Source organism: Drosophila eugracilis, unplaced genomic scaffold (genome assembly GCF_018153835.1).
Source record: "Drosophila eugracilis isolate 14026-0451.02 unplaced genomic scaffold, ASM1815383v1 contig_1897, whole genome shotgun sequence".
Taxonomy (NCBI): Eukaryota; Metazoa; Arthropoda; class Insecta; order Diptera; family Drosophilidae; genus Drosophila; species Drosophila eugracilis.
This window is the reverse complement of record NW_024572751.1, coordinates 708,907-736,772: the sequence shown is the minus strand read 5'-3', so window position 1 is coordinate 736,772 and position 27,866 is coordinate 708,907. Positions and strand designations below refer to the sequence as shown.

Below are 27,866 nucleotides of genomic sequence, written 5' to 3'. Positions count from 1 at the left end.
GATTGCTGCGATCTAAGAACAGCAAGAAAACCACCCAGTCACATTTTTGTTACATTTTTATTTAATTTGTTTATATCTATTAAAGTTAATGACTTAATCTTAAGATTACAAATTGCATAATTTACGTAAGAAAATAAAATTTCAATTACACAGATCCTTTTTATTATATTTATTTGATTTTGGAATCAATTCTTTTCACTTTCTCTATTAACTTTACCGAAATGTAAACCGATTAAACAATTGATAAGAGTGGTTATAAAACCCAAACTAAAACACATTAAACCAGCTATAGACACGAATCGTACCGTTACAGTAAAACATTATACATTTGCCGAAACAGACGCAGAACATAACAAAACGACAGACATTATTTACAAAGATACCTCAAAGCTGGCTTTGTAAGCATACAAAAAGAATACATTAGTATTGTTGAAGATAAAATAGGTATATATAAAATGGAAATAGTGGTTGTGGTGTATATGTCGTATAAAAATAGAATACTAAAAGGCATCTCTATGCATATCTGATTACTTGAGTGCCTCCTTTATGGAATTGCACAAATATTATGAGTGGGTCCATTGCGTTCATCCTGGGAAGAGTTCCTTGTCCTAATTGCTGCCCAATACGGCGTGGCTGTGAATATTCTTGAAGTCCTGGGTTTGAGTCGTACTGCGCAGTACTTCCAGCCATCTATAAACAGAAGAACATATTACTACCAGTTGATAAAAGTTCTTATTGATTTTAGGTTCTACACAGTGCCAGGTTCATTTAGATTATTTTGAAGTTTAAGCTTTTGTATCAACCTTGCAGATAATTTACTGTCAGCCTTACCTGTTGTAGGTGTGGGCGCTCTCCGCCCGGAAGAAATAGACGTGGTTCTTGAAGGAGAGCTTGAAGACGAACTCCTTCTGAACAGCGTCTTGGTGGCCAGGAGGACCCACAGTATAACCCAGCAGCGGTAAGCTAGCCAGGGCGAACTCGTCCTGGTAGCTCTTGTAGAAGTACAGGCAGAACGAGGTGAACACCACCCACAACTTCTGCCAGCCGGAGCTATTCTTGAACTTGCGCAGCAGGTAACCGGAAAGCTGGTGCTCGGCGGCTATCAGATGATCGCCCAATCCTACGGTGGCGCCACGATGCCAGCAGACGTGCAGAGCGGTGTTGCTGCGAGACGGCTGCGTTTTGTTTTGCTGCTGTTGCTGTGGTTGCAGCTGCTGCGGCGACAGTGGGCCGCCGCCGTTCACACTGCTGTTTAGGCTGCTGTTGTTGCCGTTGGTCAGACCTAACAGATCCAGACCCTCCTCTGAGGAACCTGAAAAATTAGTTTAGTAAATTCATCAGTAATGATTTTCAGGAGGGGGGATTAGGGAACTGGGGTGCATTTTTTGCTTACGAGGCATTGCAGCGTACTTTTCTTGCCAGCCAAAAGAGTGAAAAGTAAATGAAAAGTTTTTATAAAGTAGAAAAAGGAGGATAACTTCGGAAACCGAATCTATGAATCGTTAGAACACACTCGTGTTCTTTTGACAAAACACAAAAAAGCGAGAAGGAACATTTATAGTCGAGTTCACCAATTTTAAAATATAATAAAATAAAATAATACAAAAATATTTGAAAATCTTGACAATGTAAATACGAGCCCACCCCATCCCATTTGCTTATACTCACTGCAGTTCTTAAGCGTCGTCAGTTGTAGTTGCATGTTGGGCGGCCGGTTTTTGATATCCGCAGCCGCCTTGGAGAGCTCGGCCAGCCAGAGGGTCTTCTCGGCAGTGGTACCAGCACTCACAGTGATGGCACACTGTCCGCCAAAGATGGAGAAGGTGTTGTGCTCGGCGTTTTCTGTGAGAAGCGATCGTACAGGAACGTGTCCCAGGATGCGGAAGCTCTGGTCCAGGGGAGACTTGGACCCGTAGAGCAGTAGGTCCGAAAACAGGAAGAACATCCGCTGCTGCAAGCCGCGCTTAGAGTGCTTCAACAGGCAACCCTGGCGAATGAGGCGGCGATGGGGCTGGACCAACTGCTCGAAGCTGATGTCGCGCTGCAGTTCACAAAGTTCCACGAAGTTTGCGGAATCGGGAAGGTTGGCTCTGATCCCCTTGGTGCTGCGGACGAGCAAGTGGTGCACCGCTTGGCAGTCTAAAGAAGAAGTTACAAAATAATATTCTGACATTTCCAAATAATTATTATGAATGCAATCTAACCAGCGTAGTCAATGTGCTCCTCTGCATAGTAATCGCATAGTCTTTCCAGGATGAGCTGGTAATGCAAAAGGCGATTGAGCGGCTTCAGGAGAAGCTCACCGATAGGCAAGTAGCACACCTTCTGTTGCTCGAACTCCTTGTACACCTGGCGGAAGCGTTCGTCCCCTTCGTACATGTCGTTCAAGCAGTGCAAGATATCTAGGTGTGTCTGCACGTACTCATCGTAGATGGGCAGGGCCGCCATGTGCTTCATCATCACGTCTCCGATGCGGTGGGCATCGTGGCCGCCACGTCCCTCCCATTGCACTAGGCGGTGTTCGATGTCGCGCAGGAAAATATTGTGGTGTTGGGCCAGAGAGTCGAGCAGTTCGAACAGCGGCTGTAGTTGCTCAACATCCCCGAGGCTTAGGACTTGTCGAAAGGCCGTGTTCAGCACATCCAAGTCCTTCTTGTACGTGCGTTCCGTCATCAAAAGTTCCTTGGCCAGGAAGTAGCTTGGCTCGGTAGGCCACTTCCGCTTCTTCACTTCCGCCTCAATGTCGTGCTGAGTGCTCATTGGATGTGCATTGCCGTTTCCGTTCTGGTGTGCAGCGGTGGCAACGGCAGTGGCCAGCTCCTGTCGCTTGGCGTGCTGGATTTCGGCCTGAATCACATCATAGGTGCCAGCCTCGGATCGGGAAAGCGAAGAGGACTTATCCGATCCCAAGGTGAGGTCATAGCGCGTGGGAGGAGTGGTAATCTCGCCACGCCTGTCCAACGACATATTCCCATTTATGCCATGGTAGACATCTAAAAACGGAATAAATTATACAAATCAAAATAATGAAATGATAAAAACAAATCGAGAAAAACTATTAAATATAAAATATTATCTAAGAATCGCATTTAAATTAATAATCTCAAATACTAAAATAATATAGTAAAGCAGAGTTGCATTACGTTGACTTTGAAAGGTTTTTAAATTATTTTAAATTACTTTGAAACTTAATTATTTAATAAAATAACACTACACTAAAAATAAAATGTAACTGATTAAGAACTTAAGTATTATAAAATAATATACATGAGTAACTTTTTCCAATCAAACTCATCTCCCTTTTATTTGATTAATGAAGTTTTATTTATTTAGTTTCCTTTCTATATAATTATAATTTAATACTTGTTAATTCGATTGCTCGTGTACATTTCATTGGCTTTCATTATTTCAAGACTCAAATCACTCTTTCTGTATCTTTCTGTGTGATCTTTTTTGGCTTATGTGAGAAAAATGTTTTCGATCAAATAAAACCTTATTAAGTTGAATTTCGTGTAGCAAAGCAAATTGTTTCTAACTTCTTAAAATTCAGATAATATTCGTTACGTATTTTTTACGTACGTTTACATTTAAATTTACATTTAAAAAACAAACATTGTTTGCACTCGAAGTAATTTGTAAAAACAAGAGTTTAAGGATTTTAAAAACTCACTTAAGCCCGATAAGAGTATACGTTTTTTCCTAACTAAAGATCTGCTCTGGTATTATCGGATAGTAGGGTTATTCAATCAACGTAGACAAGCTTTTTGCAACAACCAATTTTCAATCTTATTCAATTTAACATTAAGTCTAAACACAAAGAGATATTTTGATTCGAATACTTTTGATCTGGATTAAATTAGTAAAATTATTGTTCCACCCTTACATTGCCTAGTACCAATCCTCCTCCACTCATTCGCTCTAACAACACTTAAATATCTTTTTCATCTTTCGTAAACTTAAAGAACATTAATCTATCCCATACGTTTTGGGTTTATAAGTTTCCAAACGGATTTAAAACTTAACAGGGTCTCAATTAATTCCGTGATCTGCTCCCATTTCAATTACATCTAGTTAATACTCTTGGTATGGGGTTTCCCTTCGCGGGTCTCCGATTTGGCACATTCATGTACTAAGCTGAACTAATGGCTAAGACAACGTTTGTTCACTTGTGAGAATCGTAAGTAATAGTTAAGTTGGTAACTTGCTTCTAAAAACGTATGCCGTAAAATTAAAAACTTATATAGCTCGAGAACTATATAAAATATATATGGCTAGAAAACCGCTTAATAGCTTGGAATAAATGCTTCTTTCATTATGCTGTGATAATGCAGTGTTCTGGTAGGAGAATACTTTGGGTCAGGACCTGTCTCGAGGTCCACTCAACTTGTTGTGAGAACAAATCAAAACCTTTTCAACAGTTTTTTCAGGACAATGGTTTCAAAGGATTCCGCTGATTTGTCGCTTCATCGTTTGATATTACTAAACTTAGATCATAGGTGTACGTAACTAGTTGAGAGGTTTGATACCGGATATTACCAGTTAGGTGTGCCTGGCTTTGACACTTGGATTACTTGGAACTCAGCTGGATAGGATTTATTAGTCTGCGCTACCAATTCTAATGAAATACTGAACGTAACTGCGCAGAGTTCGTGGCAATTTGAATTAATCAATTAATATATTCATTCGATAACGTTAATCTTAAGTATTGTGTTGTCGATTCGTGTTGTATTAGCTAAATAACAATTAAATATTTTTATTCTTGTTTCCATTATTCGATGATTAAACAGTGCATTAAAATTTGTTCAACTCGTTTAACGTTTTCGCTCAATGCTCAATATACCCCATATGTATATATATATTTGAATGTTGAATTGATCTATAACATTATCATATATAGATACCGCTCAAAGGCAACTCAATCTACACCGACCTACGGGCTTCCGCCATCATCTCGATTATTTAAGGTAATTATTTGATTTGTTATGTTTTGTAATGTTTGATTAAAATGTCGATTACTTCAATTTGATTTGATTTTCTAACGCTTCAAGGACAGTTATAATTGTTCTAAGTTTTTCTATGCAGCTTGTAAGATTCATGGGTTTTAGTTTTCGATTTTTGTTTTGTTCGCTTGTCGTAAATCAGTCTCAGTTACAAATAAGTTGGTTATAAGTACTTGGATCGTGTGTAAAAGTCAAAGAGTCGTTCTAAAAACTTCTAAGGCAACGGAACAAATGAAAAGGCTGCATTTGTTAAGCACACGCAATGGGGTTTCTTGTGATTTTCATTGTTACTGTTCTCCAAGTTCCATGAATATCCCATCCTATTGGTCACTCAGCTCATCCGAGTCATGGAACTTCGGTGGCGGATCTACACGTATATCCAGTCCACAGGCATACCGTTCGTACTCAATGGGTTCAGACTCGTAGTCTGACAGAAAATCGGGATAAGGAAGAGCCTCTCGAGCCTGGGCTCCAGTTCCTTGCTGCTGATCCTGTCCCGACCCTTTGCCTGCACCCCTTCTAATTGTGCCCGATCCAGATGCACTCGCTTCTCCCCCGAATCCACTGCAGCTGTCCTCACTAGAGTTGGCCAGCTCATCGGAAAATCCGGCACCCCGGGTCTCGTACTCGCTTTCCTCCGGATTACAGTAACTGCGTCCATGGTAGGGTCGTACCTGGGCTGTTACTCCTGAAAATCCGGATGTACTCGCCGCCGTGGAGTCCTCCCGTTTTAGCTGCCTTTTCTTAGTCCTAGCTGGCTTGACCGGCTGTCCCGTGGTCGGAGGCATTGGATGATTAGCAGGGGCTGGAACGTGCATTGGACTAGGACGGTCCATTACTACCGCTTGGTGATACATTGGCTTTGTGATGTGTCCCAGGCGATCGTATCGCGGGAATCCCATCTCGTCCACATTATCGCTCATGTCCAGGCTCTCAAATTTGCCACTATACTGAGGATAGTCGTCATAATCGTCGGTTTGCTCTTGATCCCTTTCCAGTTCCTCGTCGAACTCGAGGTACTGGTCATCCCGCTGACACGACGAGTACTCCGAGCTGCCTGAGTCAACTTCTGGCACATAACCCTCAGAGCACTCTGAGCTCTCAGCTTGCTCCAATAGAGCCGCCGCTGTCATATTGGCCCTCATTCTTTTTGCGGGCAACTGTCGCTTCTTGCGGTAGCCCCTACTTCTCATTTTGGCCTCCTGACCACGCACGTCCAGCGAGCTGTCCGTATCGTTGCCACTGGGTGGACTCTTCAAAGAAGTCGCTAAGGCTCCAGCACTTAGCTGGCTAGTCGATTTTCTTGGGGGTTTCTGCAATAACTGATTTGGTGGAGATTCCGAACTCAAGCTACTGGAGTAATATGGGGAACAGCGAACTAACTTATCCGCCCGCTGCGGCATTTGGGGAGAATTCGGTTCTGTACTCTCGCTGTTTAGAGTGTTAGTGGTGGTGGTCGTATTGGTGGCCGAGGAAGTAGAGTGCGGATCCCGCTCCTCGTCGATTCTCATGGGCAGCTCCTGCGAAGACTGTTGCGACTTGCTGAGCATGTGCTCATGAAAGGAGCTTGATTGACGCAACTGCTTGCTGGTGGTTTTGAACTCACGAATCTGCGTCTTTGAGAGAGTTCTGTCATCATAGCTGTGGTGCTTAGCCAATGGTTTCGGTGGAGGAGCCACCACGTCGCCGGGCAGATCGCTAGGCGTCACGATGGGCGGCACTGTGGGTACAGGTGGTGGCGATGGCTTCACAGCTGCCGGAGGAGCAACACTCTTGGCCTTTTTCTCCTCTGCCTCAGCAGCTTCGGCTGCCTGCTCCGCCAGTCCTGGTTGCTTCATTTTGTTAAGCAAAGCCTGCATAATGGGCCTAGTAACAGCTGGCTTCGGCTTCGTAGGCGGTTGAGGAGCCCTAGGCTTCTGCCGCACCTGTTGGGGCTGCTGGGTTTGGATCTGAGTAGTATTCGGTGGAGTGATTTGGGCTCCTGGAGGTCCACCATGGAGGGGAACAAACTCCTGGCTCTGATAGCGTTCCGTCAGTTTCTCGCTGTGAGCATACAAACGCTCTACAAACGGCGACTCTGACTCAGAGCATATTTCTTGGCTCTGATACAACTTGGACATCATCTCAAGCGAACGGCGTTTCCGGGCAGCGGCACTTGTCTCTGGACCAGTTGAAATGTCGACCTGCTCCTGGGCAGCCCTCGCATGGTTGCCATTGCTGCCGCTTCTTCGATGGACCTGCGGCAGGGCGCAACGCTTTTCCTCGCTGGGAGAGCTCAAACTAGTTTTATTTCCAGAAAGTGCCTGCTTGAGAGGAAGATACTCTCCAGGACTCACGCCAACCATCGTGCGACTACTAGAAGTGGACCACTCGCTGATGGTGTGAGCCATTTCGGTTAGAGTCAATGTGGTGTCATCACTTCGAGTGGCTGAGGTGGGCTCACTTAGCTTATCGGTCTCGGAATTGGACAGCATGTCATATCGAAGACCGTCGGATGAACCATTATCTCCGCTGAACTTGTGAGAGAAGCTACTTCCGCCACTCTGCTCGTTCAGGCTTTCAGCGGATTTATTGATCGAACTTATACTTGATTTTGTTTGGTTTGATTTCTCGCTCTTGGCGCATGAATGTGTGGAGACTGCGGAAAGGCTGTCTGATCCGGAGAGATTAGCATACTGGCGTACTGTGTTGGTTCCGGTGGACCATTCTGAGATGCTCAGTCCAATAGAGGTGTCCTCCGAGTGAGAGCTATGGGTGCATTTCTTCTGTTGCAATCCACCCATCCTTACTGTTCCATCCAGATCTGTGCCAAGCGAACTAGTTTCCTCTTCGGAATGGCTTGAGTGGCTGCATTTCTTACAGCTCGCTCCTCCACCGCTGCTTAAACGAGCCTCGTAGTTTCTCCGCACAGTGGTCTGATCTTCCATATAGGTGGCGCTTCCAGAAAGAATGTCGTCGATGGAAGTGTCTGAGTTGTTGGAGCCTCGCGAAAGCTTTCTCAGTTGGGCATCTGGTGAAAGCTGAACCTTGATTGTCCCCGGCATGAAGACGTCATCACTGGAGAAGAGCTCTTCCTCCGAGAGTGGGCTTCTGGGAGCTGGTGATCTTGTAGGCTGGGCGACAATCACCTCGGGACTGGAGTTCTTCCGCTGAACTCTAGCGGTAGCTTGAGTGGATGAAGTGCTGCAGCTCACATTTAGCGAAGATGAAAGGCAAGAGGCTGCACTTAAAGTGGAGCTAAGACAGCTCACAGTGTCCGGTTGTACTTGCTCATTGGCAAAATCATTGTCATCAAAGGCAGCTGACATAAGATAGGCGGTATCCTCGTACGGCAGAATCTTGGCCACATCAGGGGGTCCTACTGCCATCTCCTCATCCAAAACCACCTTGTCCGCATTTTGGACCTCGCTTGCATAATATGTTTCAATGTTCTCCACAATTATAGGGGCTCCAATGGCACTCGAAGGAGGCGAAGGCCAGTCTAGGGAATCCTGCGACTGTTGGAACGACAAACTGGCCTTCCAGCAGAAGGACTTCGGCACCGGCTTATCCAAGTCCGGCATGCCATACATTGATTCGGCCGGCTTCACCGGGACATGATCGAAGGGAATCTCTGGTAGAGGCCAGTCCTCCGAGTCCTGGCTGCCCGCATTGGAAAGGCACATTAGTGTGTGCCGCTCCACATCGTCGCATTGCAGTTCATCTACATGGGTCACAGAGAAGCGCCCTGTGACTAGAGTTGGTGATTTTGGTTCATTAATACTTCCGAAACTAGAGAGACGATCGCCAGTGGCCGAGTCGCAGGGAATTTCCGGCATCTCCGCCGATGTGCGTCGATCGGCATCCGAGATGTAAGCAAGATTAGTATTGCTCCTCGAATCGGAGCTTAAACTAGGCTGGTGATCAGTTGATCCCACCGATTCATCCCGCATGCTAACCGAGTGCGTCGAGGCCTTGCTCACGTCATCCTCCATGCTTGACTTTTCGGAAGCCGTGCTACGTTCTGAGATTCTTGAGAGAGTCCTGCCCAAAGTAAAGCCAGTACTGTATCCAATAATGTCCGTGGGATTCACACCAATTCCACCCAAATTACTAGTCATAGCTGGATAGCCGAAAGTAGCCGGAAAGTCGTTTAGCTCATCCTGATAACTGGCATCGCTGGCATCCTTCTGCTCATCGGGCGAAACCTCCTTTACGTCGCTGTCTGAGGAATCACGCAAAGGATTTTGTGCATCATACCGCTCGTAGCCGCCATCCGTTTCTACATGATGCCAAGGGTCATCTGTGCTAGAGCTGTTTGAGCTCTCGATGGGAAACGGGCGCCAAGTGCTTTGTTGCTCCTTCTGGGCCAGGTCGCCACGCCTTTGCGCCGCCCCTAGAGATCCAGAACTGCTTTCTGTCTCAAATGAGCCTCGTGATTCAACGCTTAAAGAGCCCTTGGAGTCAAAGCTGGATTTAGACTCCTGGGAACTACGGTCACTTCCCGATTTTCCCGGCTCCGCCCGAGTAACGGATAGTTTCTTTCCCGCGTTAGCTCTTGCCGGCTTTTCAATCCTCGGTGGTTTGCGGGATCCACCAGAGCTAGATTCACTGTCCTCGGTGCGGGCACCGCCTCGATCCAATATCTTGGCAATGCGCTCCTCGATGGGATCCAGATAGGTCTCTGTGCTGGTACCGAGGTCGATAGGGCTCTGCTTTTCCAGCGTCGGTGTGCTCGGTTTCTTGCCAACTAATACTTTTGGTTCATTTGTGGGCGTTTGCTCATTTGACCCTGTAGGTGTAATCTCATCATTGCCCATCTCCAGTTGGAGCATGCGTTGCTTGAGTTCCTGGCACTTACGCGCCTCTTCGTTGCCAAAATCCTGAGATATTCCAAAAGGCCGGGCAATCGAACAGCTGACGCTGGACTCTTCTTCCATTGAACTTTTGTCCTTACCCGCAGACAGACTCCAATCTTCTTGTCTCTGCGGACTTGTGTCCTTTTCTCCGCTAGTCCAGGAATCCGAGCTCTTCGAACGATCACTTTGCTTATCCAGGCTGTGATTTTTCTTTTTACTGTCTGAAGAGCCAGTATACTTCTCGAAAGTCTCCAGCACAGACTTCTCGATTTGGGGACTAGCGTTGGGTGGAGTTACAAGAATATTCAAGTCGGATGTGGGTGTGGCGCAGTTGGAGTACTCCAGAGGGTTTGCATCTTCCAAAGTAGCCTGAGTCTCCAGAACATTTCGATCTGGTTCCAAAGTACGTGGCTCGTTGTCAGAAGTATCCGATCCTATGAACTCGTCACACTCCACCGTCATCCAGGAGCCCGTTTCATCGCTTCGACTTCTATCCAAACTCAGCCTATTTGTATCTTGCCTCCCAACTTTCAGATGTCGCCTTTCGGACGAATTGTCGTCCTCCTCGATAGACGGTTCTTCGCATTCTATGGTGGGCACCCGGTGAGGATAGCCCTCGTTTCCGGCTCTCGTTCCTGGAATTGGCGACTTGCTGGCCGGTGAGTGGCTATCGTCAGCAGATACAAACGAGTCCAGGCTTTCGGCTGTAGACGGCTTGCGACTGAATGCTCCCTCACTGTCGCGTGCATCTTCGGATGGAAGAGAACGTTTCAGAATCTCCAGCGATCTACGCTCCGAAATCACCGCTTGCATGTCGATGTCTTCCTGATGGGGCTGAAGAACATAAAATTTACATTTAAAACCCACGTAAACCATAAATTTATGTAAGTGCTTACCTCTTGGACTTGATACTGATGGGCAAACATTCGTCGATCCCCGATAGCACTCCTGGCCACAGGCGCCGGCTTCTCCTCATTCTTCTTCGCCGCCTCGGTCGCCTGTCTTTTGTCATCAAGACTTCGTGCCTTAACATCAGGACCAAGGTAATGATGTTCGGCTGGTCTCTCCAGACTACTCGACTTTCCATCTATCTTCTTGTGTACAACACTGCCCTCGATCTTTTGCTTCATCTCCTGCGCCTTGGCAATTTTCTTGGGGGATTTGATGAGCATGTCTTCGGGAGCATCTGACTTCTCAGAATCTTCGAAGGACTTATTACGATCCTCGAAGCTTCGATTTGCTTTGTCCAGTTTGTCGGGGCTTCGTCCTTCGTCAAAACTGCGGCTGAATTTCACAAGCGAATTATCGAGTTTTCTGGGACTCTTGGCGATCAGAACGTGATCCTCCGCCTTCGATTTAAATTCTGTTTCAATAATAATCTTGTCGCCGTCGGTCTTTACAAGAATTTTATCCTCGGGAGCGGGGAAGGCTGGCAATGTGTCCTTCACCGGACTAAGCATGGTGATGGTTTGCTTCATGGCTGACTCGTATAGCTTTTGCTGACGTTCCTTGCGCTTCGCAATATCAGCCTCGGTCTCTTCTTGAGATTTGCTCTTGTCCTTGCTAAGGCGTCGCATCTCGATGGATCGTGGCCGCTCCTTTGGGCTCGATTTTTTACTTCCCCTTCCATCTCGTGCTTTTATATCATCAGCACTGGTTCGCCGTGACTCTGGACGACTTCTGGATACTGCCTTTCCCTTATAGGGCTCCGACGTCTTAAGCTTTCCCTTGCCAGTGCTTTCAATGCTGCTGGCTCTTGAGACCCCAGGCGAAGTCTTCCGGGAGCTGTTGGCTGAGCTGTATGGCGACCAGTCTGTGAATCGGTATTTTGGTATGTTCAAAATTAGGTGATCACCGCTCCTAAGTTTCATCTTTGACTTCTTCTTGTCTTTGATTTTAACGCCTTGTAAGGCAATTTTCTCTATGTACCGCAGTTGGTTAAGCAGCTGGGCCTCTTCGCTGTCAATAGTCACTGCACTTAGCAACGAGTCTCTACCATTTGTTTGGTAGCTAGTCTGGGTGGGTATGGATCCTGCACAGGAGTGAACGCTGTCAGCGGTGTCTTCGTCCTGTGCGGCAGCTTGGTTATCTCGCTCCAAAGACTTCTCCTCAAGAATCTCTGCCTCCTCCTCAAAGCCCACGGTATCGTCCTTTGAGGAAAAGGCGTTCATGGGTGGGAGGCGGTGTAACGAGATCACCGGAGTGTCGAGGCTCTTGGTTCGTCTCTCGGTTGTCGGTGATTGCTGTTGAGTCGCCTTTTGCCGCTGCAGGGACACTGATCCTTCAGAAAGATTCAAGCGTGCGTGGGCAAACAGAATAGGGGCATGTCCTTTGGAACGCATAACTATCGAGGAGTCGATGATTTCTTCGATTAGCTTTACCTTGGACTTAGCACCGCTGGCTGTCTGCTTCTTTAGAGTGTAATCAATGTCTGAGCCTGTGATTCGCTCCTCGTGGCATGTTTCATATATGTCGTCGTTGCTACGGAAAAACTCGGCATGCTCCAAGATAGGTGAAGGAATGTTTTCGTTTCTCTGGTAATCGTTTGTGCATTCATCAATGCGACCTCGTATGGGCATGTGGGGCTCGTCCTCTGAGGAAGGTATCGAAATAGAGCGTTCTGAGATCCGTCTCAGTTCTGTGGCATTTGTATACTGGGGGTCCAGCTTTTGGGTTTGATATCGACTCTCCAAATCAGCCAGCCGCCTACACTGAGGAGGTGACCCCTCTATCTCTGTAGAGCTCATTGTCTGCCCGCGACCCCAAGCCGCCGATATAAGCCTACTTTGCTCGATGCGGAGAATAGACTCAATCTCCTTGCGTGATTGTGGCGGAGAAAACTCCAAGCGATCGGGAATGGCCTCAGCGGAACCAAAAACATCATCCGAGTCCAAGCTTTCGTCGTCGGAGGAGAACGAGGTAATGCGAGTCTTGCCCTTCTTAGACTTTCCAGCTGACTTGGTCTTCGGAATAACCCTCGGCTTATTGGCTTTTCTGGCATTGGCCTGCAGCTCCTTGCGGAGACTCTGAATAAGCTCCATTTGCTTTTGCTCCAGCTTCTGCTGCTGCATGCTTTCAGTTCGGGAACTGGTGGCCGAATCACTTTCAATCTGGCTGAGTTTTTTGTTCAGTTTTTCCAGCGTTGAGGCGTCCATCTGTTTTGTGATGTCCCGCTTTGGCGACGACAGATGAATTGTTGGAATGGTCTTGTCGATCTCCAATGTGATTGGGTCCACCTTTGAAAGGTCTATGTTTTGCGTGAATAGGAACTCCTTCGTGTCCGGAGGTAAAAGACTGTCAAGTATATCAGGCAGGAAGTCAGAAGCACCAGCTCCTGGAATTCCGCAGCTAGCTTTCGGTGATTTCGGCGACTTCGGAGATTTTGGAGACTTGGGTGACTTCGGTGACTTTGGAGACTTAGGCTTAGTGTGTTTCTTCTCGCTGGGTGAAGGAGCAGTACCGTTCATGATGTGGCGCTTGTGGAGAACATATGGAATGTCCTCCTTTAAGACTTTGGTGAAACGCCTCTCGTAATCCCTGAAAAAACTCTTCGGAAGCTCAAAACCCGTCTTCGGCAGCTCCTGAGTGACCTGCGAAGCAGTAGCGCCATCGTAACACTTGGGAATTTCGAAATTACCATGGGCTTTGCAGAGAGGAGGAGCACTTGGAATCTGCTTGTAGATGTAATCCTCATCGCTGGAGTTTGAATCTGCTGGAGTAAGGTCAATGGACTTTTGGTGCATGAGCACATGACGGCGAGAGTTACTTCCTAAGCGGGCACGGTTGGCAAGCGAGTTAGGATCACTCTTGGTGCGCTCCACTGTAGCATGGGATGAGTAACTTAAAGGTACCATAATGGGATTGTACTCCTCAAAGTGCGTTTTGGCTATTAGCTCCTCCTTACGAGTTATCTTCTGATGGGCCATAAGGCGCGCCTGCTGCTTCTCAAACTCCGAAACAAGTTCGGGAGTGAGTGGATACTCCGGACTCTGCTTGCTCTTCTCGTCCTTGGGTTGCTGGCCCTCCCACTGCTTAGTGTACTTCTGAATGCACTCGATGCGATCCTGGTCGAAGCTAAAGATATTTTCACTATCAGATCGTCGACGGAATGCAGATATCTTGCAGGATTGTGAGTTGCCCCTCTTTATTGGAGCCATCTGGTCAAGTGAGTCCCCCGTCTGGATATCCTTTTCTCGACAGCGTTTTCCCGAAGCCGGAGTCGATACGGATTCCGGAGACTTGCTGCCAAAGGACTTGGCGTTACGTTCGATCTCCACATTCTGCAGACTAATCGAGTGCACCTTCGAGGTCTTGTGCGTCTTATTGCTGGGAAACGTGGAATAAGTGTCACGGCTATCATAGAAAGAGCTGTTTGCAGTGGAGCTATGAGTGTCCGAAAGCAGGCAGTCGTGACTCTTAACCTTTGGCCTTGAGTATAGCCCCTCCGGTGCTGCTTCTACACCCGCTTCGACGGCATCGTAGTAATCACTCTTTGAATCCTGACTGGACTGGGCAAACTTCTCGTAGAGCTCTTTCTTAGTAAACTGCTTAACTTTTTTGCCGGTGGTGGTTGGCATCTCGTAGTTGCGGCCAAAGCAATCACCCACCAAGGACTCTTTAGAGTCCTGACTCGAAGCCACAGAAGTTTTACTCTTTGTGGTCTCCCGCGACTTTTTGCTGTCCGTGTGGTAAAGACTGTCTCGCGACTTCTTGCTGGAGTCTGAACTGCGCGAGATCTTCGTTTCGAACAGCTCACTCTGACTCTCTTGGCTAGATGTACGGGTCAAAGCTTCCTGTATCTTCTTGTAGAAGTTGCCGTCCGACTTGACCGACAACTTCTCGCGTGGCAGATACCGCGGATCCTCGGCGTCCCAAATTTCGTTCATAATATCGGCAGCCGACTTCGATTTGACGTCTATTGCTGAGCGATATTTGTGCTGTTGATGTCCTTCAGATACCGACTCGTCGTCACTTGGTATGTAATTGCCCGAGTCTAGTGAGCAGGAGCGCATGTGGTCCTCGGAGCGGCCACGTCCCCCGAAGAAGTCAATGTCGTACTTCTCCAGAAGTTCGTAGCTGTCCTGTGAGATATCGTCCTGGGAACCCGAGTAGTCCAGCTGCTGGCCATGCTGACGCCGGTGCTCCTGGGTGTTGTAAGTGCTGCCCGGATAGCTCGAGGAGTACACTTTGCTTTGTGGCAATGGAGAGAAGTCCTGGTGGGCATCGATCGAGTGGTTTTTGGTAACATACAACGAGTGACGGGAATCGTCGTAGCGCGTCACTGGAGAGTCGATCCGGTTGGAGGAAAGGAACTCTTTGTCGAAAGCAGTCATTGGCTTGGGCAGCTCCCGGTCGTAGTACGTGCTACTGTACCGCTCAAATAGATCTTTGCAAGAGCTGCTCTTCAGCCAGGACTCGCGCTCCACCTGGTCATAAATATTCTCACCCTCCTCTCCCTCGTCTTCCTCTTCTTCCTCTTCATCGTCCATGTAATGAGCGGCTGCTTCATCGGGTTTTACGAACTGGGTTGTAGAATAGAGGTTGCCCGAAGCCAACTGGTATTCAAGTTTCTCCGATGAGGAAGAGAGACGAGTGGGAGGAAGTATGCCCACCGAGTGATGTGTGATGTAGTGGCTGTCGTACGAATCCACTGAATCAACTCCAGACAGCTCTGAGTTTCGGGGAAGAGAGTGAGTGTGGCGGGAGCTCTGGGAGTCTAACGATGGTGTCAGGTAATTTTCGGATTGGGCCAGCTTGGTCCGTTCCCCTTGACCGTACCGTTTGGTGCCGAAGCCAGTACCGAAGTAGGAGGAGGAAGAGGACTCAGAGGGGTGATTAAGGTCATTGTGATACTGGTAGTTTGCACTGTTGTAGCTCCTCTCCTGGACAGCAGCTGCGTACGCGGAGGTGCTAGGTTGTTGCAAGAGAACAGGAACTTGGCTTAGACCCATTTGCTTGGCCCTCGTATACTGAAGTATGGACTGATCGATAAACTCATCGCTGAAATGTTTCTCTCGGATCTTGGATTTAGCTTTGCGATTAACAGTCGCATAGATATCGTTTCGTTCATTCAGATTCAGGTGCTCGCTATTCGAGATCTTGTGCTCCTGGTGAGCGGCGCTGTGAAAGTCCGGGTACTTATAGTGGCCCATGTCGTTGATGTCGGTGTAGATTATGTTGTCGGTTTCAGTTTCGGTCGAGTTTGCATTGGCGTTGTTGAGCATGCACTGCTTAGACATCGAATAGCTGGTACTGCTATAATGGACTGGCGTGGCAGTTTGCGACTGGGACTCCTGTGACCGAAGCTGCGGACGATGGGCACTGACCAATCCCGAGCCCAAAGCCGAGACCGATGCTGCCCCCGCTGAGGCTGCCACCATAGTCTCCCGATTGATGGTAGATGCCGTCAAGTCCGAATCCGCTTCCTCCTCTACTAATTCCTCCTCCTCCTCCCCCATAGGCTCCCCCTCCTCCTCCGTGTCCACAGGTCCCGGGTCCTCCGCCTCCTCCTCCAACTCCATGGAGCTGTTGAGATCCACCGAACGACCCACTGTGCTGGTGTTGTGCATAGTGTTGTGGTTGGTGCTGCTGCTGTGCGTGTTGATGCTGATGAGCTGCGGCGACGCAGGGACATACGCTTGGGATCCCACTGAGACTCGACGAGGGGTGCTGCTGCTGTACAAGTGGGACAAGTGGCTCAGACCTGAACGCGCCGGATGAAATAACAATCCCAAATTAAGCAATTACCGCGTACCATTTTCAAAGTTGTGGAAACAAAAACAAACCCAAATAATATCGAATTCAACTGATTTAACCGCAAAAACAAAGCACTGGAAAGGAAATCGGTTATGTTACAAGCCCACTTAAGTGGGTGGAGACATGCAGTATTGCTAATAGTAAGATTAACTTAATCGCATAAAACATAAGTGACTTATCCAGAGGGGAGAAAATCATAGGCACCCTATCGATTACAAATAAAGTATTTAAAATATATGCCGCTTATGTTATATAAATTAATTACTAATAACTTAAATATGAGTCAGGGAGCACTCACTCTTCTACACATATAACAAAAAGTATTTGATTTAACAATAAACTTAATGAACTTAAAACTCATCTGAGATCGGAGGGGGACTCACCTAAATTGTGATCGCCTGGATGCACACGAGCCTGATCGGGACCGCGCTGTTGGAGGTGGCTGCTGTGGCTGGGCGAAGTCCACGACTGCGGACCCTGGGGCGAAAGCGAGCGGTTCGAATTCATTTGGTCCATACCCACTGCCGAGTGGAGTTGCCGTTCCGCCACCGCCGCCGAGCATTCCGCCTCCTCCTGGGAGGTTGGCGAGTCCGCTGCATAGTTCTTCGTCTGATAGATCTCCACCTGGGCTGCTGTGACCTATGGAGGTTATAGGGGAGTTAGCTAGATTGGGGATTGGGGGATCAGTAGGGGAACTCACTTGAGAACGCATGTGGTCGATAGGATTGTCTCGTCGGCGATCCAAGGTATCCGCTGCCTTCTTCGTCAGAGAAGGGGTCATCGAGTCGCTGCATTGATTGCGATAGTCCCATGCCGCTGCAGCGTGCAACAGAAAGGCAATGCGAAATTAAAACCAAAATCAGTACAAATCAAAGGGCATACACTATCAAAACACAATAACTCGACTCGACTAGACATTATTCATTCATCATCAGCTAGCAAATCAAGCCCGAACTCAAAATGAAATCAAGACGAACCAAATGATATCGAATCGAATAGATATATCCATCAAACGAGTAACAAAATAAATACAAACCAGTGTCAATTGGGAGTAGGGGATTGGCTGAAATGCTGGAATTCACATAGGTATGCGATTGACTTCGGCTACTAGCATTCAGTGGCCCTTGCCGGAATGACTGAGACCTGCAGCAAAAGAAAAGACAAGAGGATACCACGTTTTATATTTTCACATGCTCAGTTTGGTTTTTCTTTTTGTTTTTAGTGATTCTTTTAGTACTAGCATTTCTCTTAGGTTTTAGTTTAGCGTTTTCTTTAGGGTTTTGTCTTATTTTAGTTGGAGAGTTTCGGGTTTTTAGCACAGTTTGGTTTGTTGGAAGTTTTTAGTTTCGTTTTAGAGCTGAGAGCTTTGCTTAACTTAGCGAAGTCATTTCAGTTTAAATCATAATGATAACGCAAACGGTAACTGAGGAGTTTTAACAATTAGTTAGTAAGCAACTATAAGGTATAAAATTGAACACAACATTTATCCATTATCATAGGCAACTACGGGGACTCGAATCTACCGATTCTATTTGAACGACACTGGTTTATAGAATGTCAGTATAATCTGATTTAACGCAACTTATTTTCCTTAATGTGTACAAACAGATATGGTATGGATTTTCTTTGTGTTTATCGGAATTATGTGTTTATTTAAATAAACATTGATTAAGTTATAGGGGGGGTTTAGTTTAGAATCAACCGACTAGTTAACTACACATTTATGGGGAGCAGAGGTAAGGGGTTGATTAAGGTATTAAGCTGGTTTACCATCTACGTTATGGTTCAGTCTAAGCCAAAACACACAGGAAAACGTACGACAATAGGAGATTGGGGGGGAATTATCTTAAGATGATTAGTTTAAAACATAACTTTTAAGTGCAAGCCAAACTAGGGATGATGGTTTTCTCCTGATCGATGATTTGCAATGATCATAAAAATCGTGAGACTAGGAGAGGGGAAGGTGGTTTGGATGGATGGATAACAAATCAGAATGCTTTAGATATCACGTAAGGAGTTGCCAATTCGGTTGTTAATTTTGTTCACTAAACTAAAGACTATCTACGTTTTGTTTTTAAATTACAGTCAACACACACACTCCTCGACAAATGGACACGCACCCCGCAAGGGGGCTGAGGTAAATCAAGAGTGGAAATTTAAATGTTAGTACAGAAACTAAAATGTAAATCAATGGTGAAAGTAATCGAAATGCTTGTCATTATTTGCTGTACATTTGACTAGATTTGGGTTTTGTTTTGGGGTTTTCTTTAATTTTTTATTGAACTATTTTTAGTTTTTGTGCTCTTTTAGTTTTTGCAGTTACTGTTTTTGTACCAATTGGTTTTAAATCCTCTTCTCTTTTCTAAGGCGCGTCTTTCGACCTTGTTATGTTTTTTGCATGTTGTGTTTTTGGGATTTTGTATAAATTGGATGGGTAGTAAGTAAATAGAAAGAAATTCATTCGAAAATAACAAACAAAAACTGCAATAAACGTGTGTCGTAAAAAGTGTAAAGAAATAACGAACGAACGAGTCGAGTTAGATGAGAACGAAGTCATGATGATTTGGCAATGTAGGCTGATGAATATATTATTAGTATTTGCTTAGAAATATAAATATATATGAATAGAGATTATTATTTAATGCTTTTAAGAAATTGAGACGGAGTTGGTTTTGCTTGAGGAAATTTAAGCAGCAAAGCCAAAGCTTGATAAGTCCTTTCCCAGCAATAAAAGAAAATAAAATAATAACTCGAGCAGTTTCTGCCTTAAATACTTGTTGATTTCAACGAAATAAACACGAATAGTGGTAAAAGCTTTGACGATTAAATCTGGGATTAAAAAGTAATGCCATCTCAGCGTAGTCCGCTGCTTACCTTTGGAAGTTCTGACGCTTTACGTAATTTTCGCGGACAAACTCGATAATCTGCTTCTGCGTTTTGCCGCTATAGCTGCAAAGGAATATTTTTAAATTATTGAAAAATTATATTTTAATCATTAAATAATCATACCGAAATGAGCTGCCCCGGGAGAGGACGCGGGTTTTCCTCCTGGGTGTATTTTGAACGGCCGTGCACCTGAAGAATCCATGGTTCTCCACGCATTTCTTCCAGAAGTTTTTGCACTCGTTGCGTCCCTCGAAGAAGAACTCAACGGTGTCCTTGTAATATCCCTAAAATAATAGATTATAATTGAATCAACAGTTCGTGAAGACTTAAAGCCGTACTTACATAACCCTCGGGATGCAGTTTGACCAGAAAGCGCTTGCGCTTGAAGGAAATCTTGCGGATCTTAGCCCAGGAGAAGGTGTTGATGCGCGTGATGTTCTGGAAGACAGTGATGCCCATGTGGGCAACAGCTAGATTCAGTGGCACTCCCTCCACATCCTTTGCCGGATGCATTTTCATGCCGTAAAGCTCACACCTCCGTGCCGTCTCCAAGAGGTTAAGGTCTGCCTCCGCCGGGGATTGGCCACTAAAAACAGCAGAAAGTAATTTTAAGAGTAAGTAATTTGAGTTATCTTAAAAATTATTAATAACATACACATGTTTTTTGTGGTTCTCCATAATCTTGCGCTGCATGGTGGCATCCTGGTGGGGCACAAAGCGGTAGGAGGACAGATACGTATGGTCGGGGTAGTCCTCGGGCACAAAGTCGCCGCAAGACGCCTGTACAATGTAGCTGGCCATCAGGGCCGCGGTATTGTCGTTGCACTGCAAGCTTCCTGTAGCCAAATCCCGTTTGATTTGCAGGCAAAACAAGTACCTGAAGATTCGAAAATCTTTATTAGATACTATTCTTTCGGGAATTTTCCGATTAATTAGCATCTATCTTATAAATCTCACCTGGTATATTCCTCTTCCAGTTGCGCTGGATCGGGTGTATAGAACTTGATGCAGAAGCGCAGCACCGGATCGATGAGTGAGAGGCCCACCTGCCGGTTCATCGGCTTCTCCAGGTCCAGCCAGTATTTGGTATGTGTGGACACCTCCTGATACTCCAGGCCAAAGTAGTCCGCCTCGAGTAAATTTAGCTGACGGCAAACTTGTTCGAAGAGCACACGTCCCAGGGCTTTGGCCTGCAAACCAGAATTAGAGAAATAAATAAAGGGGTTTACTGAGCTGTGCAGTCTAGTTAGACCGTTTAAAATTTTAGCAACAGACAAGACATTTGGCGTCCAAGCAACTTAGGAAGCTGGAAGCTGTGGCCAAGATGCCCGAATTCATTGAGCTCGTTAAAATCTAATTTAGCATGCAGTTGGCGGCTCATCCCAGATGAGGCCACACGCCAAGTGCTTTGTGGGCGTTGCGCCTGATTGCATTTGAATAAATTTCAATTGGGTTGACGGCAGCAATTAAGTTATATAAAACTATGGCCAGACATCGGAGTGGGCATAACACTGTGTAAAATGTTCATCTATTATAAAGCCACTCCCAAATCAAACGTTGCACGAGAACATCCTTGGAGCCTTCGCTTAATTGCTTTTCACAATTAACTAATTAGCCGCGCAAATATTAATGGGCCACATACGGATAACCTATTAGGCAACCTATTACGCATATCACCTATTAAGATACCAATTTCAATTTGCTAATCCCGACTGGCTGTGTGTGGCCGTGCGACTCCTGGAATATATTAATTTGGGATCAAGGCAGGGATTGTTGGCAGATGTTTGCCATTTGGCAAATAAAGGGACTCGCCCAGCGCTGCAACCAATCAGCCAGAGTGCTTTGTCGGTTCGATTTAGCTGGCTGCCCCATAAAAGCGAGCAACAATCTATCAGAGTGTGAAATGGTTGCAAGGCGTGCCAACATCCCATCGAACCCCCTCAGTGTGCGATATTTGAATATTTTATGCTCCGAATTGTGTGTAATCCCCGATCTAAAGCGCAAAAAATTCGTTGGCCGACATCCAAAATGCGTTTGCGGCTTTTTAGCGCATAAATCGAATGGAACTGGGCGTGGCTGGTCAGCATATCAAATAAACATCAAAGGCGTTTGAAACTAGGCGTATGCGACAGTTTTTTCTGCTTACGTTGTAAGTTGTATACAAAAACAAAGGCCTATTTGGGAAACAATGTTAGTCGACAAGCTATATTGCCCAATAGTTTTGACTCTATTGTGGTGTAAGGTGTTAGAAAAAAGCTTAGAGGTAATATTAAGAACGAAAAAGTACAATTTGTTCAGATTTGGCAGGTTAATATTAAATTTTAGAAACATTTGGAAATAACTTTTGTACTGAATTACTTCCAAATACTTGACCCACTGAATCACTGATCTAATTTAAATTCTTTGGTTCCCAATTTCATTTATACTTTTGATTGCTTTTATTCTCTGAACTTTTTTTCCCTTTTCCTTCATTGGACTAAGCGTGGAATGAACATTTATGCTGTATCAATATAGTGCCCAGTAAGCATTAATGGTTTTTTGTCGAATCGTTGTAACTTGATCCTAATAGGAGCTACTCCGAAAGGTAAGGTCAGGAAACAGCTTATTTATACAAGAAACAAAAATAAATAAGCCAACTTTTTAGCTTTAGCTGACTCAATTATTATTGCTTTAAAGTGTTACAAAGTTCACTACATTTGATTTCGTTTTGCTGATTTCTTTTGGTATTAAATATGGTAAATAAATAAATAAATGAGAACTTAAAATTTCTGTAAATATGTAGGACTTTCTTGACTCTGACATGTCATGTTTAGACCGACTGGCTGCTGATCAAAAATGTACGAGTATGTCTCATTTATAGGTTCGGGGATAGGTTTGATCTATTTTTCAAACTAATCAATGGGATTTGATCATAAATCAAGAAAAGAAAATTTAAACTAATCGATATTTGATTGAGCAACAACAATTAAATTTTCCCATTTCCCAACCGACAAAGACCGCTTAGCCATCAGGCACCAATAATTCATTCAATTTGTAGAAATTTATTCTAGACACAAAAACCACTTTGGAGACCAAGCAGAAATGAGAGGAGAATACCAACAGATCGGGGAAATATTCCCCACTAATTGTGAATTACAAATTTATTTGCACAATTTTAAAACCACTCCCGTTTGAATTCCGGGATATTTTAATTAATTTGGCAAACAAGAGCAGGATGGGAGTCGAGATGAATGTGTGTTCCTCCGAGTGTCGCCTGCATTGTCCTTCGTCCTCCGCGACCGCAGCCATTGTTTTCTGTTTTCCCAGCCCGGAGCCACAATGAGGCCGCAGCCACGCCCGAGCTCTGACATTTTCCTGGCTCAGACATACAGGCTCACACGCATATATATGCTGGCCGCTCACTTGGAGCGGGTTGGTCCCTTAGAGTCATTTATCTTTTTAGGCCAATTTTAGGATCTTCTCCAACTACAAAACAACCCAATTAACTTTGGCGACTTCTGCAGGCACCGAGAACGGAAATAGCAAAACGACAGGAAGCTTTTCAATGCAATCACCCCCTCCCTTCTTCACAGCTAGTTAGTATTCACCCACATATAGACAGCCAGATGCGAAAAGTTGGCCCACAATTGTCGGTTGTTCAATTTGTCGCCATCGAGACTGAAGCGGGACAAGGAGCGTCGTTAGCAACTGCATGAAAGCCACTGCAGGCAGGTGCCGCATCTACACTTGCCACAAAAATAAGAGGAAATAAACTATATTTCAAGTACCTCTGTTAATAAAAATATATAAATTTAATAGTCAGATACATTAAAAAAGTTTTTGAACAAAAACGAACTAAAAGGATAAGTAAACGGAATAATCTTATTATACTTGAATTAGAAATATTCCTTATTTATATTATAAGATTATTAAATATAAATATTTATAAATATTTTTTCAGTGGATGCGATGCTCTGACTATTGTAGGCGAGAGGCGGAGAAGGTGGTTTAGAAGGAGGTTACATCTCATCTCGTTCCAATTGCTTTGTCCTTGCCTATCGAATGGCCTTAACTAACCCCATTGATATTCATAGATGCCCAACTACTAACTAGTGCCAAACTTTGAGGGGAGAAAATATGTTCAACAAAGTCTTATTATCTTTAATATTACTAAAATTATATGCCAAGAGCAATAACTCTTTTCATCCACATTTATTTAGCAAAAACGATTGAGTTTGATTTTCTGTAAATGGTTTTTAGCACCCCAAGTCACGTCATTCTATAAAATAATTTGTTCGTTTTCTCAATCTTCAGTTCATTTTTATATCCATTGTTTGCGTCATAGTCTTATACATTTTGAAAAGAGCTTTTATTATTCTGCATTATCAGCAAAACTCGCTAAACTCATCGAGATAAGCCCTCAATATTGTTTGCAGGTCTGGTGAAAATATATTCACTTAGAGAAAAATGGGAATTTGGCAACACTAAAATCAATTTTTGACAAACACAGAAAAGTGGCGTTAAATCTGACTTTCCCAGACTCAAGCTGAAGGATAAACTCGTACGCTCTTTCACAAATTCCATGTAAATATCAAAATAAACTACATGCCTTAATGTCTTGTACTACCTTTATTAACATTAGGAACGTGTTTCTTTTCATAGATATAAACAGTTTCTTAGCAACGTTTATTAAAACCAACTATAATACCACTACGTTCGGCAGCTTTGTGGAAAGTAATAAAATTTATCAAATTTTGACTTAAAAATATATTCTGTAGGCCAGGAGCTGGCCACAAACCACAAGTTCCAACCACATCCTCATCGTCCTCGTGCCGTTCACCTACCTCATTCGCATTCAAAACCATATTACCGCTTACAAGCCACAAAATCCATTAGAAGCCATGATTAATAATGCAGCTGACCGACCGTGCAACAATATTCGTTTCTAGTTAAGGCCAACACACAAACATAAGTCCTGCAGTTGGCAGAACGAATCCAAAGGGGTAGGGCGACACGGGTCCTCTCAAGGCTCGGATTTTTAAAAAATGCAACCATGTCAATATATATAGTATGTTGCATGTGCGCTGTGCTGCACGATAAATTCTGTGCCCAGCGAAAATTGCGACATGATTGAATTTTTAATGCGATAAGAAACGGGGATCTAGTTGATGGGGACATTTGAGTCAGCTGGAAACGAATTTCTAGCATTGTTTTAGTGAAACTATTGACTATAATCTGAAGTATACAGGCATTATCCATATTTATGATATAATATTTAAAGTTAAGTTGAAGCTTAAAGTTATTTATCAAACCTTAAGATACCTTCAGCAATGTCAGTTGAAAGAGCAGATACTTCTTGGTTCGGTCTCATAAAATGTTGAGTTTGCCGTGGGCAAATGGGCAAAAGAGGGAAATGTCGAGCAGAGAATGCGGATAGCGAGTGCCTGAAACTCGCATACAAATAGTTATGTGTCGAGCACTTTGCAACATTTACCGAGCTGGGGCATTGCCTCAAGTACAACTGTTTCACGAAAAGGTTAGGCCAGAAGCCCAACGACGACCAGCCCCAACCCGAGACCAGCAGTCCAAAACCACAGCCCCCAGCCACTCCACCTGCCCCAGCCGAAAACCACCCAAACAATGGCAACCATTTTGATGTTGCCTGAAACATTTCCACTTCTGTTGAAGCCTTTGGAATGTGTCTACCGTTTCAGGGGAATCTGAGGGTTACACTCGGAGACCAATTTCAAGAATTTCAAAAGCATTCACTAAGTTTTTCATCTTTTTCTCAGATAGCGAACTTCTTTATGAGCTAAATGATTTTCATTTTCTAACTCTAGAGTCTAGACTGACTGCAACAAAGAACTTGTGATTGCCACAGTGAATATTCTTTGAGTGTACACATTTGGGCGTGGCCACTTGAACTGCGAAACAAAAATGCCTAAGCCTTTCACTAGGCCTGGCTAATGGAGCCAGGAAGTGGCGCAAGGAACAACGGCAACATGAGCCAACTGCGCAAACTACGACAGAATCCATTAACCAACGTAAAGTGCCTTACAACAGGGCAAAGACGAGTTCGAGTACGAGCCTGGCCAACAAGGAGTGCTCTCACTCGAAGTGAGTCAGAAGTATTTTTGGGAAAATTCAGTTGCATTAATGCGATTTGTGGTCGACAATCAGGCAAATGCAGCAGAAGCTGACAGCACTTCAAAGACCCTTTCCCGAAAACATTGAACAAAAAAATCTAATAACTATGGTCGAAATCTCATTAATTTACTACTTTAACGCCTTTAATACTTGGAGTTTGCTTAATAATAACTTAAAAAACGTTGATACTCATCATAAATAATAAGCAGAGAAACCTCTTTTCTTTTTAGAGGAATTGTGCTAAGAAAAGGTATATTAACTAAGCCAGTTATCTGATATACAAACATCAAAGATTCTATTTCACAACCTGCAGATACCTTTAATGCTGAGAATACTGAGAAAAATTCACTTCTCGAAAAGTCTATGTGGGGCTATTGAAGTGGCCACATTAAACGGGGAGTGGATGGACCAGAGAACGGATGTACTGCATCTGCCGCCATCCCCGGCCCACTTTCCCTGTTGATTTCAACTTGTTTGCCACAGGAAAAACAGCGAAAGAATTTTTCGTTTGCTGGCCTCGTGCCAAACAAACTGTGTGCCACGCCCACCGAAAACCTAAGGCCCTTTGTCGCATAAATCCCAGCCTTCTCCCAGTCGCTCTTCCTCAATTTATCTGCCATTTTTCCGGGTGGTTTCGAGTCCACATTTAATTAAAAGTAGCTTCTCGTATATTTTCCCCATTTTCACGTAAATTCATTTGTTACGTTGCAGTGCTCCACATTCATGTGAAGTTGTGTGCAAATGGAGGTGCATTCATCCAATTTTCATGCTGGGGATTACTTCCGTTTCGACAGGTGCATCCTGAGTAAGATAATTTCAGGGGGGGAAGCAGGAGAATTTATTTCTAATTTAGTTTCATATTCTATATGCCTTTGATGGTTGTGTGTTTTTAGAATCGAGCTTAAAAACGAGTTAGATAAACACGCATTTTCTAGTTAGTAGATGTATTACCAAAGACGTTTACTTTCTTAAAAGTTGATATTTGATAGTCCAGCAGACTTTTGAAGAACCTATTCATTAACCATATTCATTCAGTTATTTTCAGATTTCAGATAACATTGAAAAATGTCAATGTTAAAGCATTACGAGAGTTACCTGTTTATTCCAATTTTAAAATCTTTTATCTTCGTTCCTGTTTATTGTTCATTCAAAATTGACGCTCTTTGAAATTTCCGTTATCATTTAGCAGTAAGAAATAAGAGTAAGTGTAGAGAAATCTCACCTGAACTTGAAACATGGTGATCGAGTCGTCCAGCATCTGAATGCGTACAGTCAGCTTCTTGCCACCGCGATGTCGGGGAGTCGAGGGCGTGCCATCCACTCCAGAAGGTGTGCTCAGAGAGTGCGTCATGCGGCCTCCGGGCAGACCACCGCCCACCGGATGACCTCCACCGCCGCCCGTGGCCAGATCATAGTGTCGTCCGCCTCCGCCGCCACCGGCGGATCGGGTGGCTGTGCCCATGTCGGCCAGGGACATTTTGTAGACGAGAATCTTGCTTACCGCTGGGTCGGGACTTGCTCAAGATGTGGCATAGAACGAGCCGGATAAGTTCCCAGTGGCTGACTTGTGGCTCTGTTGTCTCGGTCGAAGTTTGTGCTAAATGCTATAACTTGGAATGGTACTGGGTTCGATTCGTTTGTCTTCCTAATTGAATTGCTCAGCTGGCTCTGTTTATTTCTTTATTGTCTGTGCGAATGGCTAATTCAATTTCGATTCGTTGCCAGAACAGAAGAACAATAACCGAAAACTGGAAGCTGCAACTCCACACACGCACGAACGCACATATGTTTCACATTTGCCTCAATTTCTTCTCGGGTCTGTCCGTTCCTCTTGAGTTCCTAAGTCCGATCTTGAACGCTTCTGGCATATTTTGGTTTGGCTGAATTTTCCCGCTCGGGTTTTAAGTTTTCTGGTCGCATTAACATTTACAGCATGCATGTGTGGCACTGGGTTTCCTCATCGTAGTTCCTCTGCATTTGGCATTATGTTCCTACAAAGATTGGAGGGAGAGCATCAAGTTAGACATAATCTTAAGTGATTACGAAATGAAAGTGTGGTAATTGTGGGAAGAACCTTAAGTAGAACAATGGGAAATCAATTGAATTGGAAGTTCATTTAATTTTACAGCATTTGCAACTGCTGACCGAGAAGGCCAAGTGCAAAGCAAGAGCCTATTTACTTTGCACGTTATTTAATATCAAACACAGCCAACTTCTGAGACTATAAACACTGTAAACCTTTCCATTACAATATTTGTAT

The 27,866-nt window shown here is 44.7% G+C and overlaps 1 protein-coding gene across 2 annotated transcripts; it reads right to left on the bottom strand.

Annotated features, from left to right (window-relative positions):
* Positions 1-38: 38 nt before the first annotated feature.
* LOC108114970 (FERM, ARHGEF and pleckstrin domain-containing protein 2) lies at positions 39-27,593 on the bottom strand. 2 transcript variants are annotated; one of them, XM_041817797.1, is made up of 13 exons: positions 26,829-27,593; positions 20,438-20,670; positions 20,136-20,357; positions 19,823-20,066; positions 19,604-19,764; positions 19,469-19,543; positions 17,631-17,737; positions 17,295-17,410; positions 16,978-17,233; positions 2,205-2,993; positions 1,669-2,139; positions 832-1,312; positions 39-690 (listed from the first exon to the last, which is right to left on the bottom strand). In XM_041817797.1, exons 1-13 carry the CDS (start codon positions 27,081-27,083, stop codon positions 609-611), a joined length of 3,492 nt encoding a protein of 1,163 aa, XP_041673731.1. In that variant the 5' UTR covers positions 27,084-27,593; the 3' UTR covers positions 39-608. The 2 variants fall into 2 exon arrangements, with proteins under 2 accessions (XP_041673731.1, XP_017081672.2); XM_017226183.2 differs by lacking the exons at positions 39-690; positions 832-1,312; positions 1,669-2,139; positions 2,205-2,993 and adding exons at positions 3,301-10,672; positions 10,735-16,541.
* Between the last annotated feature and the right edge of the window lie 273 nt (positions 27,594-27,866).

Coding starts and splice junctions, on each gene's coding strand:
- LOC108114970 (XM_017226183.2), bottom strand. CDS start 27,083: ATGTCCCTGGCCGACATGGGCACAGCCACCCGATCCGCCGGTGGCGGC. Junction 20,358..20,437: donor CTGGAAGAGGAATATACCAG/GTGAGATTTATA, acceptor TCGAATCTTCAG/GTACTTGTTTTGCCTGCAAA. Junction 19,765..19,822: donor AACTGCATCCCGAGGGTTAT/GTAAGTACGGCT, acceptor CTATTATTTTAG/GGATATTACAAGGACACCGT.